This window comes from Symphodus melops (assembly GCF_947650265.1).
Source record: "Symphodus melops genome assembly, chromosome: 15".
In the NCBI taxonomy this organism is placed as follows: Eukaryota; Metazoa; Chordata; class Actinopteri; order Labriformes; family Labridae; genus Symphodus; species Symphodus melops.
Window position 1 is genome coordinate 24,109,963 of NC_136705.1, and position 12,458 is coordinate 24,122,420.

At 43.8% G+C, this 12,458-nt stretch overlaps 1 protein-coding gene and 1 long non-coding RNA gene across 4 annotated transcripts in view; both read right to left on the reverse strand.

Moving 5' to 3' along the window:
* Positions 1-3,032: 3,032 nt before the first annotated feature.
* tmem87b (transmembrane protein 87B) lies at positions 3,033-12,168 on the reverse strand. Of its 3 annotated transcripts, XR_013780775.1 has the most exons (20): positions 11,927-12,168; positions 10,227-10,287; positions 10,042-10,133; positions 9,820-9,954; positions 9,680-9,733; positions 9,155-9,335; positions 8,954-9,015; positions 8,618-8,801; positions 8,431-8,530; positions 8,117-8,210; positions 7,177-7,250; positions 6,504-6,610; positions 6,349-6,407; positions 6,169-6,272; positions 6,007-6,083; positions 5,842-5,912; positions 5,665-5,717; positions 5,525-5,555; positions 4,838-5,352; positions 3,033-3,222 (listed from the first exon to the last, which is right to left on the reverse strand). XR_013780775.1 is itself a non-coding variant. In XM_079363460.1 (19 exons), exons 1-19 carry the CDS (start codon positions 12,080-12,082, stop codon positions 5,311-5,313), a joined length of 1,737 nt encoding a protein of 578 aa, XP_079219586.1. In that variant the 5' UTR covers positions 12,083-12,168; the 3' UTR covers positions 3,033-5,310. The 3 variants fall into 3 exon arrangements, 2 of the variants coding, with proteins under 2 accessions (XP_079219586.1, XP_079219587.1); XM_079363460.1 differs by having other exon boundaries at positions 3,033-5,352; XM_079363461.1 differs by lacking the exon at positions 7,177-7,250 and adding an exon at positions 7,465-7,538 and having other exon boundaries at positions 3,033-5,352.
* LOC306836407 overlaps positions 3,033-12,458 on the reverse strand; it is a 124,030-nt gene continuing 114,604 nt past the window's right edge. The window contains exon 2 of the long non-coding RNA XR_013780776.1: positions 3,033-4,165. This is a non-coding gene — a long non-coding RNA (uncharacterized lncRNA). The remainder of the gene's footprint in view (positions 4,166-12,458) is intronic.

Consider the following 12,458-nt stretch of genomic DNA (forward strand, 5'->3'; position numbering starts at 1 on the left):
CTGCTCAGAACAGGCTGTTTCTGTGTCTGTAGCTTTAAATATGTAAATGAGCTGTGTCTGGCCACGCCCCCTCTCTGGAAGGGCTCGGGTGTACTCGCTGCTTTCTGGCTCCATGTCCTATTGTTTACGGTGAGAAGGCAGACTCAGAGGGCAGAACAAACACCTAGCTGTGGGAGTGTCACCCACCTGGGGGAGGGGCTACTGCCCTTTGTGATGTCATGAAGGGAAAATAGCCTGTTTGAGCACACATTTTCTTAAAAGTGGAGCAGGCAGAAGATGGAGAGGATGGACTTTTCTCATCATTGGGGGGTTTGTAGATAGACTAGAGACATGTTAGAGTTAGAGGAACATGGTGGATTTTGCAGAATGTACAACCTTTAAACTGAGTGAAATTTAAACCAAAGCATAGCTGATAAAGGAGAACTGGATAGCTATAGAAAGTTCATCAGCAGACACAATGTTAAGAGAGGAAGAATGTGTGTTTTATGAAAGGATTTTAGGGACTGAAGTCCAAAGACACAGTATAAGCATCTATGTTCTTTACAGTTTTCCTATTTAAACAGAAACATTCACACAACATATCTCAGTGTGTCTACTTGTGAGAGAAAGAAGTGACTAATGTCCTCCATGTGTCCTCTTATAACTTCGCTCACTTCTCCATCCAAAGGTTTACGTTGCAATAAAAGAGGCCGGGGGAGCTGCATACTTCCAGGAGGGAGTGGATGTTGAGAGTCAAAACAAATGCACCAACACCGCATCGCTGCTCTCTGAAAAACGTGTCGAGATCGTGAAGTTTAATTCGATAACAATACCCTGGTCGTTCCCTGTGCAGCTTTGGTTCAAGCGGGTGCTCAGGCCATTTGATGTTCACACGTGTTTCGTCCATCGTGAGGAGGAAGGATGTTGCCAGATGCAACTGGAGAGCTCTGAGCTGCGTAACCAAAGCCATTTGGAACGAAATGATAAAAATACACAGAAGAGGCCTTGAGGCGAAGCCTGCACCGAGTGTGGCTTTAACTGGAGTTACGTCAGAACCACAGCGGCGTGGTGACTTCACTGCAGTATCCATAGAGGTTGGATAAAATAACAGAAACACACATTTAGCAGATTAACACAAAGAGACACAAATTCATTGATTTATTGAAACCTATCATTTATTTTCAGAAGTTTTACTTTAACTATTTGACATCTTGTATCCTCAACAATGTAGAGAAAGACCTAAATCTAACCAAAGTTCATGTTACAGATGCAGAACTGAGGAAGTCTCACAACTCGAGATTTAAAACCATACATGGTATATAAAGATGGACAGAAAAACAGCTGTCTTAAAGTGAAGCCAAAATATGAAGTGCTCCCCCTGCTGACTGGCTGTGGTACAACACTGTCCCCTAATAGCGTTTGATGCTAGCGAGAGCGACAACATGAACTTTATTTAACCGTTTCCTGTTTCAGTTTGATCGGTGGATTTTTTTTCCGTCTCACGAAACACTTGAAGAAAGTTCAGGCAGAAAAGGAGGGATTATATATCACCAGTGAAAGTGTCCTCAAACATCAGTGAACTTTAAACTCAGAGGGCATTTTGGAGCTCTGGATCTCCGTGAACCTGACAGGAGGCACGTGTTTCGCTGGTGTGCTAGTTCAGAATGAAAGGAATTGTGGAGGAATTTACACAACGTTTATTATCCAGGCGAGAGGCCGGGAGAGGCCGCCTGTGGATCGTCTTTCATGCAGGGATAAATGTTTGGAGGAAATCCAGAAATATGTGAGCGGAGAGAGATGAGAGAAGCAGAAACGAGATCCCTCTGCTCCTGTATTTCACTTTAAAGAAACCTGAAGTCTGTCCATAATAATGACAGTTTTTATATTTGAAACTAATATTACTTTAATGGGTAAAAATGAGTCACTTCATGAAGCAGGTTCCTCTGGTATTAAACCGAGATGTCTTTAAAAAGTCGGGACGTTGAGGTTGCACCGTGAGGGCGGATAAACTGGAGATAAATGGAACCTTGGAAAAGCCAATCAGAGAGATTCCTCACACCAACCACGCTGACCGACGCCAAAACAAGTCCGACACTAGGGCGACGATCTCTCACTGATGGTCCCACTAAGAGCGACGGCCGACGATCTCCTCGGTGTGTCTGTGCCTCTAAATCAGTGGTCTCCAACCTGTCTTCATCTGAGAGCGACTTTGACAAAATGAAAGTGACCAAGAGCTAATCGCTTCACATTGCTTGCATTTATTTATATAGCATCAGCAAAATTAAGCTACGTGTGAAATAGCAATAAACTAATGATTATAATTAATGTTAAATTCACATCCAAGGTCCAAGAAAAAAATTTGAATATTTGACACTTCTTATTTTGCCACATAATCAGCTTTGTTACTGAAAATTCAGTAAAAAAAAAAAGTTTTATGGGCCAAATATATGAATAGTGGGGAAGAGGTTCATTCACTTTCGTCTTATTTAATTATATCTTTTTTAACAGTCAGTCCACCTATAGGCAGGCTACTCTAAATCTAAGCTACCTGCTGGAGACCCTCGAGAGCACGTTTTTGCCTCAAGCCCTGAAAGACTCTAGAGCCGCCCCCGAATGGAAGTAGTCCTTTATGTAGTTGTTTTTCATAAGTATGTTTTATGTTAATGCTTTGCAGATCATCACATTTGTTATTTATTTCCATTTTACTATATGTCCCAACTTTTATGGAAAGGTGGCTGTAAATACAGCAGCCGCATCTTTCAGGTTTAATGGGGACGAAACTCAGATCTGTCTCTGGAAATGAATAATGCAATGATAGACACGAGGTGGTCTCTGTATTTGATGTTGTTGCAAGCTTATTAAGGGCTAACGACATGAGAGGAAACTCAGTTTGTACATTGAGAAACTCGCCTTCTTTCAAAGCCTCCTCCCAGCACGTCAGCCTCTGCCTTTCATTATCATTCATCACAATAGCCCATTCATCCAACTACTCTCCTGTTACCTCTCCTATCTGGTATTTGTAAGCTTTAAGAAGAAACAGATTCAAACCCATGTTACAAACTCAGTATTTATTTTACTGTATTTTTTATTTTCAAATGAATACTGAAAATCAAAGCTCAGGAAACAAACTGTCGTCTGTTTTCGGTTCATTTTTAAAGACGAGTGCAGGTATGAAAAGTTCACGCCCAGATCTTTTGTGAAAAAGAGAGAAAGAGGAGTCACGTTATCCCGACACCTCCCCACCTGTGGAATTATGAAATAACAGTAATCAGTCAAAATCCATCTGTACAAATACATCGAGGTCCACTGCAGGTGTCTGCAGATTTATATAACAGGAGGACAGCGTGCCATCATAAGCACGATTATTCCAGGCTTCCCAAAACGAGAACCAAAAAATAAAGGGGGGCGGAACAGCGATTAGAAACCTAAGTGATCAGCTTGTGCTTTTGCTAACCACAAAAAAAAATCACAATTACACGGCGATACATCAACGAGGACAGCCTCTCCTTCGAAGCGACACCGACAAACACACAGAGCTCACTATCTCCGACGACGCACAAACATCTGAAGGCTGTTTGTGAAGGAATGCATCGACTTTATCAGCAAAGAAATCAGCAGCAGAGACGCACTCATGTTCTTTGTGTTGTGTCCTGACTGTGATTGCAGCTGCTTTAATAAAGTATCTATCGACGACTTTTTAGCGTCCAGTACATGAAAAATACAAAAAAAAAAAAAAAAATGGAAGAACACACTGTAAACACACTGAAGAGTAAACCTGGGTGAACACACACTAACAACGTATAAGTACACTTGAAACCCAAATAAATAATTAATGGACAAAAACAGTATATTGCTCCTCATCCCAGAAGACACTAAAATCTGCCCGCCCACCCACACAGACAAACAGTTGATCAACGCCACTGAAGCTAGTTGCCATTTAAAGAGCACAGAATCACTGCTTTGTGCTTCCTTCCTTACACACATAAATACAGAGGATGTAAAGTAGCTTCAATCTGAGACATGAACGACACTTTCAGGGTTATTGTTCAGTAGGCACAGCTTTGATGCCCAAAGTGCACGAGAGCAAATGAGCTCGAGATAAGTTTGTAAAGTGTTTTTCTCGTCTCAGACTTTAAAGGTCACATATTCTGCAAACTATATTTCACCATGTTCCTCTAACGTGTCTCTAGTCTGTCTCCAAACCCTCCAATCATGAGAAAAGTCCATCCTCTCCGTCTTCTGCCTGCTCCACTTTTCAGAAAATGTGTGCTCAAACAGGCCGTTTGGAGGTTTTACCTCTATGACATCACAAAGGGCAGTAGCCCCTCCCCCCAGGTGGGTGACACTCCCACAGCGAGGTGTTTGTTCTGCCCTCTGAGTCTGCACCTCTCACCGTAAACAATAGGACATGGAGCCAGAAAGCACCGAGTACACCCGAGCCCTTCCAGAGAGGGGGCGTGGTCAGACACAGCTCATTTACATATTTAAAGCTACAGACACAGAAACAGCCTGTTCTGAGCAGGGCTGAAATAGAGGGGTTTATAGACATGATCAAATACAGGATCAGAGTGGATTTACAACAACACACTTCACACACACATGATGAAGAGGAGCTCTGACACTGATTTAAACGTGATGAAAAAGGAGAATATGTGACCTTTAAAGCTGAAAAACAAAAAGTTACTTGTGATGCTCCACACTGTTACTGACTTCACCATTTTATACTTATTCACATAAATCAAGATCCTATTATAAGTAATTTGTTAGAGTCATATGATCAGATCCCTGTCACGGCTGCAGAAACATCTTATTATATAAATATTCTTAAAGTGAATAACTAAGAGAGAGAAGTCCTTACCATTAGTTTTCCTGTCACTTTCTGAGCTTATGTTCATGCATGAATGAGACCCACTGTTCTTCATTCTCTTAAATGAAACCCAAATCAACATTACAGAAATAAATACAGCACTTAATATAAAAAGAAACATTCTCTTTGGAAAGAAAGGCTCAAAGCTGATCATATCAGGGGGAACAGTCGGTCAGTGGAAAGACAGTTTTTTTCCCCTCTTTCTCTCTCTCTCTCTCTCTCGAGTCCTTGGCTCCGAAGGAAAGATGAGGAAATGAGCAGAAGTCCTCCTACGTTGTGGTCTGCTCCACCCTGCAACGTTTCAACATACAGGACAGGAAGGTCCCCTGAAGTATTAAATGGCACACCTACACCACCGCCAACGAGCGGCTGGAAATCCTGGGGAGAAGAAACCCCGCAGCAGGGTCAGAGGGGGGCTGTGGGGTTCTCTCTCCACGTCAGCCGGAGTCTGGACACGTGGTTCCTCACTCCAGCTTTGACATCTCGTACCTCGTCGTCATGATTTCCTGGGGAGTTATACAGACATAAAAACTCAACATTTTCACAGTCAGCTCTCCTGTCTTTCTACTGCTGGATCCTATGCACTGTGTGTGTCTTTTTTTTAGGTATTAGTTAAATAAAATCAATATTTAAAAATAGGCAACTAAGTAAATATCTATGAAGTGATGTAGTTCATACCTCATCAGAGTCCAGGAGGACTGGAAGAGCTCTGCAGAGAAAAACGCAGCACAAAGAGAAACACAGAATCCTTCAATGAAACCACGTCACCGGATAAAAAAAAAAAAAAAAAGAAAGTTGAAAATGAATAAGAAGCTTACATATCAGTGAGAGAGCTGGGAATGTTATCTTCTACCCACTTCAAGTCGTCATCCTGGAAAAAGGAGGAGAAAAAAGTCAACACTGCCATCTGCTGAAAGATGACTCTCGTGTACGGCTGCTTTTCAAAACCTCTGGAGCTCAGTTATCAACCAAAGGGAGGAAGTTTGGTCACTGACCGGGTTCGGTTCTGGAGGCTTGGCGGAGCCGTTTGTATCTCCTTTAGACGCTCTCAGCTTTATGCCGTCAGCTGTAAAGAAAAAGCAGAAACAAACATCAGACCTTCAGGACTGATGTGGTTGACACGCTGCGGTTTCTTTCACGCTCTGACGATGCGACCGTACCGATGTTTGAGGAGGCGATGAACTCCTCGATCTCCTCATCGTCATCAGAGTCGTCCATGAGAGGCGTGAAAGCATACCTGTGCACGTTTTAAAAGGCACGTTAATGAGGAAGGAGTGTACCGCGAGAAGTGGAGTCAAACAGTCCCGCTTCCCTCTGCTTACCTCTGGTTGTTTGCAGACGGCCTCCACAAGAACATTATGACAAACAGAATGACGGAGAACAAGAACCTCCAGAAAGCGTCCTCCACCCACAGCTCGATCCAATCCTTCAGGGAGAAAACTCGTCAAACTGATTCTTTATATTTAAATCCTGCAGGTGAAAAACTCATGAACCGTACTTACAGACTGGCAATCTGCGAGCCGGAACTTTTTGGCGATCCAACCCATGAAAACGACGGACGCTGAGGGGGAGGGGGGGGAGAAATAAGACAACGCTGGCTCAGTTTTCTGTAGAAACACTGAGAGAAGTTATGTCATGACGCGTGCAGTCGACTTACCGATGACTGCGAAGATGAGCGTGTTGGTGAAGTGTCTGTACAGGGACAACTTGACGGGGTTCCTCCTCAGCTTCAGAGTCTTGATGGTTTGTGCCAGGCTGACAAAAATGTTGGTGGCAGTCAAGGTAAACATGTGGGAGGACTAGAATTACAAACGAACCGAGCGCCACCACGCAATCCTACTTTATCAAACAGCGTGTGTGTGTGTGTGTGTGTGTGTGTGTGTTTACGCCGCTCTGTAATCAATATTAAAGTACAAAGATGTAACAGCAGCAGAGCTTCGTTACGCCGCTGTGCCAGCTCTGCACGTGTTGACTGAGAGGAGAAAAAAAAAGAAACATCAAAATGAAGTGAATCAGAATAAAGCATCACTCGTGCATGCAAAGTGAAATATGAGCCAGGTGTTTACAGCGTCGGCTTTTGAAATACACGAGATGAAGGAAAAATCAAAATCAACCACTTCTGCTAATTTGGATCAACACGATCAATTGGTTTAGGAAAAAAAAAAAAAAAAAAAGCAGAATGTTGTTGATTGTGCAACAGAAGGAGTGAGGAGTAATTAAACCATCAAACAGAACCACATGAGTAGATGAAGGCGAATCTGTGCTCGTGTGAAGCAGGCGAGGAGCGGAGGGGAACCACACAGGGAAAGGTTGGAGGTGCACAAAAGGATATCCACCAGCAGAGAGAGGAGTCAAGCAGAGCCAGGGGAATGTTGGCCAGCAGGGCCAAGTCAGAGTCTTTCGCCTAGAGGGGAGGACAGAGCAGGACCCCGAGGATCCGAGGAAGGAAGAGGAAGAGGAAGGAGGAGAAATCACAAAATAGGAACGGGAGATCAAAAAAAAAGCAGCACGGGCGGTCACATGTAGATCCACTCATCGAGGGGGCAAAGGAGAAAACATCAAATTCATCTGAGGTCAGGGGCTCATCGCGGGCGCTGCCACATGAACACTGGAAGGATATGAACCAGATGGCGCAGGAGTCAAACACAGCCAGAGTAATCGCTGTGATGAGAACCGGGCCGTTGTCTCGACCCTTCGTTTTGGCCCCGAAACGAAACAAACAAAATACACAAACTGTGACGTCAGTGACACAAAACACAATCTGTCCACAAAGCTTGGACACCGCTAACACCGCTTTGTGGTCATATCTAGTAGCAGATATTTGCCTCTACGAGTCCATCACTCTACACCAGTGGTTCTCAACTTGAGGGTCGTGCAGCCACTTCCACTGTAAGTGAGAAATGTTCCAAAAGGTTTGTGATGTACTTTTTAAAGATGTCTGTTTTCTTCCTTCTCCTTGTACAGGACGTTTATGTTCACACGGATCCAATGAAGAAAACTTCAGGGTCAATCATACGAGTGTGAGAATCTGAGTGCGTGAGTAAGTTCCTGAAATAAACAGGATGGATGTTTGTTGTTAAGGAGACTCGACCAGAAGAGAACCACTCGCTCGAAAAAGAGCCAACAAGCAGATTAGAAATCAAACATGTCGTATCTGTCCGGCTGCAGATCATTTCAATGCTACCCCTTGAGTTTTGAGTGGGACCTCATCGTATAGCACCACAGACTGAAACCGGCGTCCAGCGTCTCTGTCGGGACAGAAAAACTCACCCCAGTTATCCTCAGGACGCCTTCAATGCTGGCAAAGGCAAAGTAGAGGATGCCGAGCCCCACCACTCTGTGCATAACTGTTCCCAGTCGAGGCCTGAAATTAAAGATGCAGAAAAAATGAATACAAAACGTCAGATTCTGTCTTTACGAAAGGAAAGTTTATTTATAAAGCACATTTCAATTCTTCACACAAGACATCAAAAGCATCATGACAGAGGAAAGTAAAGAAACATTCAAATAAAATTCATTAAAGTAAAAATATAAAAAGAAGTTCTTTACAATCACAACGACGTGAAACATTCATGCCCACTTACTTTACGATGCCATAACCGAGGCTGACGATGATGACCAGCAGCCGAGCCAGAGTCCTCTTGAGGGCAGAGACCAGCTCTGCAAAGATCAACAGTCCTGGAGCTGGAGACGACGTTACAATAAAAAAAAGGGGTTTATGACTTGTGCAGAAAAAGAGAGAGAGATGGAAATACTTCTGTCGACACTTACAGGCAGAGCCCACAGCGTTGGTGTTTTCATACTCGGCACAGAAGACGGCCTTCTCCACCATACCGAGGAAGATGACCCCTGCGATCCAGAACTGGATCCTCAGCAGGTCCTTCCAGTAGCACGCCGCCCACAGGAACCACAGCAGAGCGTACAGGATGTAGACTATGCACATCACCATGTAGAACTACAGACAGACAGAGACAGAGACATGTGGGAGCAGCCGTTAAAGAATGACGTCTCCGCTTCGTGATTTTCTGAATGTGGACAAAGGGAAGCGTGGCCGAGCGGACGTCACATATCAAGTGCCAAGATGTCAATGACAGTGAAGAAACTTACAATCATAAGAGGCCATTCTGTGATAGAGATGTAGCCATGGCTGCCTCTCATCACCACGTTGACTGAAAACAAAACAAAAACAGGACATTACACAAAGAACACTTTCTGATTCATTCACTACTTTACTAAAGAATCTAAGCAGAGTGAAAAGGAAAAGAAAAAAAAAAAGGAGTGAAGGGTCAAAGTTCATCAGAAGGTCACCTGTCAGGTTCCAGTTGGCTTCCTGTTTACTGGACACGATCTTCACAACCAGCAGGTACGGCCCGTCCTTCCACGTGGTCGCGATGACGTTGTCTTTGATGTTTAAAGTGCCGTTCTTTCGGTACTGTTGGGAGCTGCTGTCGTCGTACTCCTCGGTGATCCACTTCGAGTCGTTTTCATCCTGAGGTATTAAAAAAACGAATCATCGCGTTTTAATGATGTCTGTCAATCAGACCAACAATCTGAACAAAATCCCTCCGCTGTCTTAAAGGAGCAGTATGCAACTCTGACCCCTAGTGTTTAAAATGTGTACTGCGGTGCAGATTCAAATCTTAAATTTCCGTCATGTCTGATCACAGAGGAAGAGAGCTGTCTGTCAATTGTGTAATGGCGGCTGCACTCGCGGTAATGACAGCGCGTGTCGGCGTCTTTACCGAACTTTTAAGAGGAAAAAAGTGCTTTTTGTACACTACATTTTTTTAAAGATAAAATCAAAGAGCTTTTTTCTTTTCTTTTTTTCCTTACTTGAACTTCTCCGGCCACAGGTGGACTGACGGGACGTGGCTCTGCCTTGGCTTTCTGAAAAAAAAAAAAAAAAAACGCAGAGTGAGATTTATTAAACTGCGAGATGTTTGTGTGTACGCTGCGAAGAGTAACACGCTTACTTTGAACATCGGGAAGGAGTGCAGTCCACTGTTGCACAGTATTGCGGCGTGTTGGTGCTCGATGTACTCTCCTTGTCCGAGGGGATTCGGATCCAGGCTCTCCCCCCGACTCAGAGGCGTCCGCTCATACATTTCCTGCCGGCACGTTTCAGCACTCATTTAACAAAACCAAGTCGACGACAGATAGAGCGTCTCGTGGTCGTCACTAACGCCGTTACTTACCTCAATATTGTTGAACTCATTGTGACAGGGGTAGTATTTTAAAAGCCAGTGAACGGTGAAGGTCACTTCCTCGGGACAGCCGAAAGACACGACTAAGAGATGAAGAAAGGAAAGGTGAGAAACACGAGGAGAGGAAGAATGGGGGGGGGGGGGGGGGGGGTCATACGTGTCGTTTCGTGTCTTACCTTTCAACTGAACGTCAGTGTCTGTGTACATGGATTTCCTTAACAGCAGAGGTCTCGAGGTCTGTGGAAAAAACAAACAAACATGGAGGGTGATTTCAGTTTATTTCTCTCGGCACCATCGAGCTCCTCAGCCGCTCCCTTCACATGAGACTCGGGCAGTGGAGCCCCCGAACCCAGAGACACAAACACCACTGAGACCCACAACTTTAACGAACACATCAACACACTCATGGATGAACATTAACACACATTAAGCAGCTTCTCAATGATATGTCCTCTCTCTCAAGGCCACCATAAGAAGCCCATCAACAGCCCATCTTCCTCACGTATGACCCCCCCCATTCTTCCTCTCCTCGTGTCCCTGCAGCTTCAGCGTTTAGACCAGGACGTGATTATCTCTAAAATCTAAAACTCTAATATTGTCTGAAGGTGTGGTTGTGGTTGTGTGTGTGAGTGTCGGCTCAGCCTGCCAGCACACCAAACACTGCAACTTGATCCAGACTAACAGAGACACAGAGGGAATCTGAACCCTCTCAGTGCTTCAATTATTGATCGAGACTTTCCATCGAGTCTGAGACCTGCGCTTTAAACCAGGAGCTACCAAGGCATTTTGAAGGTTTACGAAAGTCTGCAATGTGATCAATTTGTTGACCTGAAAATGAACTCCATGTCACTACAAGACCTCGGGCTTTCCAACAAAAAAGCCACGTCGGATTAAAAACAAACGCAAGATTAAGATTAAAATCGTAATAAAATCGATTTAAAGATGTCATGGTTCACATCTGCTGCAGAGTGAGATTTAGAAATTGAGTACACGCGGCAGTCTTTCAAATTTATTGGAGGTGTGGACGCATTACGTCTTCCCCCGAGAACAGAAAATGAACTTGTTGAAACTGTGTGCAAATATTGCCAGAAGACACAAAAAGCACAACCAACACGATGCAGCATGTTATCGATGCCACGATGAATCAGAATCGGTTTTATTGTCTTGGTGTATTTGTGCAATAGAAAAACACTTAAATAAAATGAAATATGAGAAGCAGGTTAGCAGCCTCTAAAGGAATCTGGATCAATAATGTCTCTTTTTGTCAAATAAATCGTATCGTGAGTGAATCGTTACATCCCTACATACTGATCATTTGTTCTTAATTTTTTCATGTTTGGATATAAATAATGACGTAGGGCCTACTTTCTAAATTATGAAAATAAGATCATTTAAATGTACTCTCTTAATTAATTTAAATGGTATTTGGAGGACCCAAGAAGGTTTTAGGGTGAACAACACCTGTTGAGGAGAAGCAGGCCAGTTAACTGAATCTGAAACTAAAAGTTTAAATATACATAATTAATATTAAAGAGGAGATAAACTGAAATTTTGACATCTTAGTTTCTCTCCTCTCTCAGGATAATTAGCTCTGAGCAGCTGTTTGACAAGCTAGTTAGCATACAGCTAACCTTCCTCTGCGGGGCTAATGAGCTAACAACATACAGATATAGATCGATAACCTCCTGTACGGAGAGTTTATCTGATTAAATATGTGACAGGAAGTTGTTAAAGATTAAAATGACAGCGTATTGTCCCCGCACTCCTTCACAGCTGATCAGCCAGCTAGCATAACAAGGCTAATTGTGGCTAACGCTAGCTAGCCGGTGTTGCGTTTACATCCAGTCTGTTGAAGTATTTCCGGTCACGTACTCACATTTACGACAGTGATTTTCCACAGCCCGGTCTCCGGCGCAGCGACAGCAGCATCCATCGCGCTGAGTACAACGACGAGAAGGAGAACGACCCGTGGATAGAAAAGAAGTCCTCCGATCGGACGGCTCCACGTCCCCATCCTGACTGCGGCAGCCATGTTTGTTGTAGGCGTCACCACCGGCAGCGCTCATCTGTACGAGGCGCCGTGAACGCACCAGCTGCAGGACGACGTTCAGGGGTTGTCAGAAAGTTACACACACACATCTTACAAGATAGTAATGCAAACACAATTTCTATACCACCTGATTTTGCATTCAGAGATACAGAGTTTTTGAACATTTATTTGGGTAACTTGTGTGTCTATCGACCCACAACATTTGAAATAAATCCATTTTCTGTTTTACTGTCCGCTCTACAATGACAAAAAGAATGCTCTCGGTTTGTTTGTTTTTTTAGAAAAATGTCTTCCATTGTCTTTGATTTCTTTTGGTTAGACCAGGGGTGTCCAAAGTGCGGCCCGGGGACCATTTGTG